Source organism: Octopus bimaculoides, chromosome 2 (assembly GCF_001194135.2).
Source record: "Octopus bimaculoides isolate UCB-OBI-ISO-001 chromosome 2, ASM119413v2, whole genome shotgun sequence".
NCBI classification, from domain to species: Eukaryota; Metazoa; Mollusca; class Cephalopoda; order Octopoda; family Octopodidae; genus Octopus; species Octopus bimaculoides.
In genome coordinates this window covers 92,078,866-92,088,715 of record NC_068982.1, presented here as the reverse complement: position 1 = coordinate 92,088,715, position 9,850 = coordinate 92,078,866, and the positions used below count along the sequence as shown (strand labels likewise).

Here is a 9,850-nt window from a genome sequence, read left to right as displayed (position 1 = left end):
ACACACACACACACACACACACACACACACACACACACACACACACACACACACACACACAAACACACATTATCTAATGATTCCGTTATCAGTTTTGATGGTAAGATGTGATTTGAGAGAAATATGGCTGCTATATCAAGCAAACTGAGTGACATTGCAGGAGCCTTTATTAGTTGGCTTGAAGTAAACTTTGTTGTTATATATTACTAGATCAGTTGTATTTGAATAAACTGTGAAGAAATGGTTCCAGCCATGATAAACCCATCATTTGTACAGAATATAATTCAATATAGCTTTCCTTTAAGATGATTGATTGTAATTTGTGAGAGTTTAGGCTGTTATTTTCAGCTAATTGAATGACTATGTATCAACTCACTGTTGAATAAAATCATTTGATAATAAACAATTCTCTCTCTCCATTTCTCTGTCTGACATTTTATGTTTCATATCTTCAGAGATAGTGGACAAAATAACAGGTGAGTTAGCTCATCACTTCAATGGAATGGTTGACTTTAAAGACATCTTATTAACATTTCAGATAACTGCTGACCAATATTTTCTTTTTTCAGATTGTTCCTTTAACTCTTGAAATAGATGTGTGAATTAACAAGGGTAGCAATATGCTTCAAGCAGTAAGATTAGTCTAGCAATTAATAAAGGTTATTTATTGGAAACATGAATTGTAAGTTATTCATTTGTTGTTATTGATGTTATTTTTTATTAACTTACTGGGTCATATGAAGATACACTGTTTTTTACATTTGCTTCTCTGACGTATTTAGAATCTTTCATTTGATTTAGTAAGCAAGGCACTTTATGTAGCTTGAATCTACTAAGTAGCAAATAAGTACCAGCTGGGTGCTTGTGCAATTCTCTCTACCTTGAACTATCACATCCAAGATTTGCCACTGAGTCAATAGTGAGACAGCTGAAAAGGTATCTAAGTCTACTTGTATCTACATAGACATCTAAAATAAGTAGCAAAGCAAACTGTATTGTTAAAAGTAGGCACAGTTCTCTATTCTTAGCAGAATGGGGAGGTTTTGAGAAGGCTGTGTTGGTGTTAATCTATTGATTTCTGTAGAATCCTAGTTGATCATATATGCAGAAGTATCTGAAATGCACATAGAAACCACCGAATATGTTCTTTCCATGGAATGTCATCCTCCTCCCAATTACGTAAGCCACCATCACAGCTAAAACAAATTACTGTATCAGCTTTTCCTGTAGACCAATAGGAAATGAAAGAGAATAATTAAAACACACAAGTCTGAAAGATTTAATTAGGAATTAAAAAATTCAGTATGATTGTGCAAGAATTCAGAATGTAAAGAGACCTAACTACAGCCTAGTTCTCTGCTGAGTCTGCCATTAACTAAAGATCAAATGAAGTTAGTATGTACTTAGCATTTTTAACAAAAGAAAAGTTATTGCAATTTTTTGTAAAGGACTGATGAATGAGTTTAAACTTGTTAATTATTTTCTTTAAGATGATAAAACCAAAAGGAAAGAAATGGTCAACTAACAAGCGTTGTACAGGTTGATAACATAGTGTTTCTCTTATTTTTCACGGAAATTAATACATCAATCTGCATATTGACAATTTCTTTCTTTCCTGTTTGATAAATAAATATGGCACCAGAAAATAGAAATGCTAATGATCAAAACAGTATTAGTAACCTCAAAAGATGATTACTCTGTACCATATTTTCTTATTTATCTTTACTATTAATGTTTTTTAAATTTTCTAAATAACAGGGTGCTAAACTCCCCTGTTCGAAAATACAAGGACACAGTGTGTTGTATAGCAAGCTGGAGACGATGTAACATTCATCCCAACCAGGACTGACATATTATGTTGGCAAATAATCTTTACTTTAGAGTACCATTACTGAATGTCTCTCGTTGAGAGATTTAGAAATAATAATGTTTCTATTTACAAAATAAAAGGTAATTTTAAATTTTCAGAGGCAAGCTAGGTGTAATGGTAAAATTGATAATATGATTATAAGCTCAAACTTTCTTAGTCATTATATTGGGCCCTTGAAAAATAGAGTTAGGGCATATTTTCTTTGCTTACCTTAGTTTACCCAGCTGTCTCTAACAATATGTAAAGAACCAATTTTCAAAACATGCTATAAATGCAGGCATGGAAATTGGAAATAATACAATAAAAGAGACCAACCAAAGATATATATATATAAATATTGTATGTATTTACCATTATGAAAGAACCCAGCATCTGCTAAAGATTCAGGTTTTTGATTTTTATTCTCTGGCCATGAAGAAAATGTTTTAAGACGTTCACTTAATGAGGCAAAATGTGGATGTTTTGGAGAGTTAAATTTATTACTCTGATTTGGTATTGGTACATTACCTACCAATTTCCCACACAAGAAAGGGCAGTTCGGAGAAACTGACCTATGTTTTCCTCTAATATTATCATTGGCTTTCCAATTTTTGATTTCACATTTGCAAAATATATAACAGACATTATCTGCAGGCCCCTTGTGGTAGAAACCATTAGCTGCCAAATCTTTAGCTTTTAATGGGTAAGATGTCGTCCACTGAACAAAACTTTTTATCCGATTCAGTTCGTATTTCAAATCCATTTTGATAAAAGATTCTAAATTTGGACATTTTGGACTAAAACGTGTATGTTCTTTATGGACATCATCATTTTCTTTCCAGTTGCGCAGTTGGACAGAGCAGTATGCACATTTAACAGCATCTCCATAACCTAGGTAATAAAATCCATTTTTGGCAAAATCTGTGGGTGTTACTGGCATGCTTTTGTCCCAATTTTCAAAGGAATCCAGTCTTTTTTGCATATCAAGCATTTCATTTTTATTTGAATTAATAACTTTTTCAGTACTAGTTGTTACTACAGTCTCAGTTTCTCGTTCAGTGTTTTGAACATTAAAAGCTGCAGCATTTTCAATATCTGTATCATCATGTAAATAAACTGAAGAACTGTTAACTTTATGTTTACACAAATATTTATGTTTAAAATTGGAATCTGAAAATTCCAGTACAGATTTACAGAAAAAGCATATTATTTTTCCTTCTGTACTATTATAATAATAACCATTTGCAGCAAGCTCTGTAGCTGTTAGTTTTTGTTGAATATCTCCAGAGAATGTCAACAATCTTCCTATTTCATGACATAGGTCCCCTGATTGTGTCTTCAGATTTTCCATTACTTTCTGTCAGTATTATTGATCATTATTTGTATCCAGTGACTGAAATAACAAAAATATAAAAAAATATGTGACTTTTTTTCTGTATGAAGTTGTATAAACTACAAAGTAAAAAGAGATGTAAGGAGCACTCTGCCAGTTATAACGATGAGGGTCCCAGCTGATACGATCAATGGAACAGCTTGCTTGTGAAATTAACGTGCAAGTGACTGAGCACTCCACAGACATGTGTACCTTTAACGTAGTTCTCAGGGAGATTCAGTGTGACAAGGCTGGCCTGTTGAAATACAGGTACTACTCATTTTTGCCAGCTGAGTGGACTGGAATAACAGGAAATAAAGTGTCTTGCTCAAGGACACATTGCATCACTGGGAATTGAACTCACGACCTTACGATCATGAGCCAAATGCCCTAACCACTAAGCCATGCGCCTTCACAAAAAAAAAGAGATGTATAAATAGAATGCATAAATATTTACAAAACTAATCAAGTTGGAAGTATCAAGGCTCATGTGATTGAATATTTTTTACTTAGTTTTCTGTTGTCATCTTGGTGAATTTAACCTCAATTGCATCATGCTGATACAAGTTGGTAAACTATAGATTATTCCATAAATGCCTACCTTCCATTAGCTTTTCTGAAAGGCAATAATATGATAGCTTACAACAGTTGCAGGTGTACTTGAGTAGTACATGTTAACACTGATGACACATTATTCAGGATAATATTGTGTTTTCTTGTTTTTGCTTATGAAATCTTATATATATCATCATCATCATCATCATCATCCTCATCATTTAACGTCTGTTTTCCATGCTGGCATGGGTTGGACAGTGTGATGGGATCTGCAAGTTAGAGGACTGCTCCAAACTCTATCTTTCTATATCTATAAAATTCACTCTGTGTGTGTGTGTGTTTCCTCAATGCATGGCCAAACCGCTGGATCAATCTGCACCAAATTTGGCATGAAGGTAAACAATTCTGATAGAGGCAAACACAATATTGAATAATTCTCCATCATATGTCTACCACCCCACCTCTTTTTTTAAAAGTAAAGATAAACGCTTTTTAATTGTTATAATCAAACAAGGGGTTTAGTCCTTACTGCCAAAATTAATTTCTCTTGCAAAAGAGAGAGCAGCATTTTCTCTCTTTTTCAATATTTAATTAGAAGAGAGAATATGCCGTTAGCAGAAACGTTAAAACTTTACTAACTTGATTGATCTGTCACTGAACTAAGATTTTAATTTCATTTGATACACACTTTGCTATCATTTATATGGAGAATTGCAAACATGGCTTATAAAGATAATTTATTTTAATAGAATTTTTATGAGTACATTTCTGTAAATATCTTTCTTGTGCACTATCCCCACCACACACACACACCTGCACATATATGCATGCAGATACACATAGATGAAATTCCATTTTGGAAGTATATTAAAGTTTTTATTATTTTGGAATGAAGAACACAAACAGAGGTGCTGATCCAGCGACTAGCCTTGTAGTATTTTGTTGGGATTAATCCACTGAATTGACAGCAAGGTATGTAAGAAGTACTTTTCTGAAACAAAATTTCTGTGTATGGTCCTGTTGAGCATGCATTTACACCAACACTTTCACACAAAGGCTGGTTGCTGATAAACATAATTGTGACTGGATAAAAATTTGGTAAATATTTACAATAACACCATATTCACTAATTACTAACCCTAAACCATGAATTTGTTTACAGCAGGGCCAGTGCTAAGCCCCTGCAACCCCTATGGTTGCAGGGGGCCTCTGTGAAGAACTGGAATTATTATAATGTAAAACTTAAAATTTGATGTTACACACAACTTATGTAATTTTCAGAAGGAATAGAAACAGTAAGGTTGCTAAATAATGAAAGATCTGTATATGGACGCATGTCATGTTGAAAACTCTTATTATATTGATATAACTCATTCATTCATTTGGTCCTTTAAGCAATGTACACTGTAGGATATCTTTCAATTTATACGATAAACTTTATTAATTTTAAAGTCCAATATTCCTGTGACATAAGTTACAGATATCGACATGAGTTATTCAAATAATTGTTCGTGGAATGGACCTAATAAAATGTTTAAATCTGATGTGACTATTTCTACTTGGATAGGGATTAGAAAATGTTATATCTTGATAAACTTCCAATACATAGATGATGAAGTGACATGCTACCAGATGGCATGCTACATTAGCAGCAATGAAACAGCCTGGAGATTGTTTAACTGTCTGCTGCATGAACAGCATCCAACTGTTATCCATCTAGCTGAACATCTAGATAATGGCCAGTGAGTCTACTTTAATCCTGACAATCCACAACATCCCCAGCAGCAACTTGATTTTACATGCCACCAGCATGATGACCAGTCAGGTGGTTCTGGTAACAACCACGCTCAAAAGGTGTTTTTTAGGTGTTACCTGCACGGGAGCCAGTCTGGCGGCACTGGCAACAACCACGCTTGAATGTTGTTTTTCACATGCCACTGGCACATGTACCAGTAAGGCAAAGTTTACAACAATCATGCTCAAATGCTGCTTTTTATGTGCCACCGGCACGGGAGCCAACCCGTGGCCCTGCCAACAATCATGCTTGGATGTGCTTTTAATGTTCCATTGGCACTCGTGCCAATCAGGTGGTACTGTCATCAGTCACATCAGCGATTCTGATTTGATTTCACTTGCTCAATAGGTCTTCACAAGCAAAGTTTATTGTGCAATGAATGAGGGGTACTCATAAGGGGGCTGGTTACATCCCACGTTTGGATGTGCTTTTAATGTTCCACTGGCACGAGTGTCAATGGAAAGGCCCAATGTTCGAAGGTTGTACTTCACCATCTCATCCCAGGTCTTTCTGGGTCTACCTCTTCCACAGGTTCCCTCAACTGCTAGGGTGTGACTCTTTTTCTCACAGCTGTCCTCATCCATTTGCAACACATGACCACACCAGCACAGTTGTCTCTCTTGCACACCACATCTAATGCTTCTTAAATCCAACTTTTCTCTCAGGGCACTTACACTGTTGTGTATGCACACTGACATTATACATCCAGCAGAGCATACTGGCTTCATTCCTTGCAAGCTTATGCATATCCTCAGCAGTCATGGCCCATGCTTCACTGCCATGTAGCATGGCTGTTCATACACATGCATCATACAGTCTACCTTTTGCTCAGAGTGAGAGGCCCTTTGTCACCAGCAAAGGTAGGAGCTCTCTGAACTTTGCACAGGCTATTCTTATTCTATATATATACACACACATACACATATATATATACACATAAACAAAAGCCAATAAGATTCATGGTGGTAGAGTTTGAAAGAGAACGAAGATCCAGCAGTCATCTGGGTGGAGTGATGGTTGGGTGAATGAGAAGAGGTACTGAAAGTTTGAGAATATCGTAGGAGAGATGAGAGTTGAGGACAGGAGGAAGTTCAGTCAGACAAGATCAAACTGGAATGACCATGTGAGTGTATGTAATATATAGTACAAATTTACAGAAAACAAAAGATGAAGACAGGTGAGGGAACAACAAGCAGGTGTATTAGTTTGATGCTCGGAAAGGATGGAAAAGTCTTTGATGTTTCAAGCCTACACTCATTGAAAGAAAGAGTTGAGAGGAAATAAATGAGGCGAGAATGGAAAAAAATTGAGTGAGGAAAAAATGTGTAGGGATTAAAGGTTCGACATGATGGAATGACATAGATACATACACACACTTTCATTTAAATAATTACATCATTATACTATATTTACATTGCATTTCACAGGTATGAGTGGTGAACTGATAGAACTTCAAGAATGTCAGACCAAATAGATGCTTTGCAATGTTTGCTGTGGCTCTCTGAGTTCAAATCCCAAAGTGTAATACCACAACCTTGCACCTTGGGGAAACTTTATTAAAACCCACTCAGTTGCAAGCATTCAGGCCAAATCCAGTTTGAGGATCTCTTCTTTCCTCCTTTTTATGCATTAATTTAACAATGAAATTTATATTGATGAGATATATATATAGTTGTTATTTCTAGCATTTTGGGTGACAGCTATACACATACAAATGCTTGCACATGCGTCTGTCCCTGGCTTTTGTTATTTGGTTCCAGGTCAACAATGATCCTGTAGAACTATAAGGAATGACATCCATATATGACCATCCTGTCTTATATATATATATATTTTAAGCCACAATATATATTGGATAACATTATTGAGAAGAGATTCTTTTATTTTTTTTTTCACTTGTCTTAGCCATTGGATAGTGACCATGCTGGAGCCCAAGTTTGAAAAGTTTTAGTTGATCAAATTGTCCCCTGTACTTTAGAAATAGTTTTTGAAACATAGCTACACAAGTGTGACCCCTAAACTTGTTTCCTGATAACATTCTTAAAAAACATATTTTTAATGAAATTTTCTACAAATCCATTTCAGATGATGTAGATAAGGACTATATCAGAATTTGCTGTAAGAATAATTTTCAGAGTGGGTGGAAGAAGAATTTGGAAAATTTACATGGATCAGCTTTGTTTCCTCATAAAGTTCGGGAAAATGGGTATTTTGTAGTGAAATTTTTCAGATGGTGTAGATTACATTTGTATCCAAATTTAGTGTGAAAAAAGGGGATGGAAGTGATATTTCATGCACCTCAACTTTGTCATCCTATCCGTTTTGATGATGTAGATTACAATTATGCTGAAAATGAAAAAAAAAAAAAAATCTGTTGTGGAATATTCCCTCTTTTCCTTTCTGGTACTTATTAATTGAATATTATTCTATAAAATGTAATTTTCCAGACATATTGGCATAATTTTGAAAACAAAAAACAAAAAAAAAGTTAAAAAACAAAACAAGGAAAAAATACAAGAGGTGAATTTGTGTGGCTGTTTGGTATACTTTGGGCCTTAGAATATACCCAAATAACCCCCTCTGGAGAACAGAGTAGTGAGACTAATGTGATCGCATAATACAGAAAACACAAGTTCTGCAGGACTGAGCATGTTGCAAGGCTCACAGACATGGACCTGTGCAGTTGCTGAATGGTGTCCAAGCGATCAGAAATGGCCACTCGGAAAGCTTCTCCAATGATGGGAAAATGATGTAGTAAAACGATTTGGGTAAAGGTGGAAAAGAAGAGTACATTGTGAGTAAAACAACACCTGAGAGTCTGGTTGATACATGATAATGTCAAAAGAATCGGTAAATTTTTAGTTTCACACCAGACTCAATTTCGGAAGTAAATAATTTTTTTCCCACATCTTTTTTTTTGGTACAATCGTCTTAGTTGACCTCATAAGCTCTCGGAAATGCATTTTTTCCATGGAAAATAGAGGAGGTGGGTCGGAACCTCAGAAATTCCCCTTTCCAGCCCCAATTTCACCTAAAATTTTATTTTTCAATGATTTTTTTTTATGTTATCATCTTAGTCGACCTCCTACTATACCGGAAATGCATATTTTCTGTGGAAAATGGAGGAGGCGGGGTAGGCTGTACCCACGAGCGTTTTTTTTTTATTATCTTAATTGAACTTGTAATGCACTGTAAATGAATTTTTGCCATAAATTAATAAAACAAAATTTTGCAGCACATTTTGGGTATGGAGAAGTAATTTACAAAGATTTTAATGAAACATATCAACCAACTGACCTTAAAATTTAAAATTTGAAAAGTATTTAGCTAATCTCATGTAGTTAAAGGGCAGTCCAGTATATCTTCTGTCTCTGGATTTTTGCTGGAATCAATCCTTTGCTGGCAATCTGGGAGGGGTGTATATAATTTTGCTGCAATAAAAAATTGCTGCAGCAATTTTTTTTTTGGTTTTCTGTAGGAGAGATAAATAAATACCTGGCCAGGTACTGGTGTAGATAGTTTGAATGAATACCTGGCCTTTTCATCCATTCTTTTAAATCTCACCAAAAATGTTCAATGTTCAGTGTATGCATGCATATGTGGTGTCAACAAAATTTTCTTTGTGGTTTATCATGTAATGTTGATGAAACAGGATATTTGTCAGACTTTCTTCAGCACAGACTATGGTACTGCAAGAGTTCTTAGACAGAAAGTTCGAAAAACATTTACAATTTTCAGTGAGTGGTCAATATTTTTGTGAAGGATTGATTCCAGCACTAATTTTGTTTACAATTACTTGACAGTATTTTTGTGAGGTATATAATATATACACAGAAAAATGCATTTGCAGAGGTCAGCTAAGATGATAACATAGAAAAAAACGATGGAAACAAAAGTTTTCTGGTGAGATTAGAGCCGGAGGATTTTTCAGGGTACACCCCACCCCACACCCTCTGTTTTCCACAGAAAAAAAATGCATTTGCAGTATATTAGGTCAACTAAGATGATAACATAAAAAAAAACCGGGTTAATGTTTACAATATTACCCGGAAATGAAATAAAAAAAAAGATAGTGCAACGGGTGTAAAAAAATGTGTAGGAAATGAATATGAAAACAAGGATGCGCAGAAAGAAATTGGGGTGTGGTGTGGAGTGGACTTCAGAAAATTCACAAGATCCGAGTTTTCCCCTCATAACTTTAAACAAAATGACTATTTTCAATGAAATTGTATATATATATATATATATATATATATTACCCGGAAATGAAATAAAAAAA

At 34.8% G+C, this 9,850-nt stretch overlaps 1 protein-coding gene across 8 annotated transcripts in view; it reads right to left on the bottom strand.

Moving 5' to 3' along the window:
* The window catches only part of LOC106872101 (E3 ubiquitin-protein ligase XIAP), a 42,697-nt gene that overhangs the window by 23,301 nt on the left and 9,546 nt on the right, over positions 1-9,850 (bottom strand). For 2 of the 8 annotated variants that reach the window (XM_014929484.2, XM_052978441.1), the window contains exons 2-3: positions 2,222-3,242; positions 90-1,224 (exon numbers count right to left, since the gene is read on the bottom strand). The exons of 4 other annotated variants lie outside the window; for them this stretch is intronic. In XM_014929484.2, the coding sequence (XP_014784970.1) occupies positions 1,097-1,224; positions 2,222-3,200 (1,107 nt within the window). In that variant the 5' untranslated portion in view covers positions 3,201-3,242 and the 3' untranslated portion in view covers positions 90-1,096. Of the gene's footprint in view, positions 1-89; positions 1,225-2,221; positions 3,243-9,850 lie in introns of those variants that run through there. 2 more of the 8 variants (XR_008267180.1, XM_052978445.1) reach the window with 2 other exon arrangements.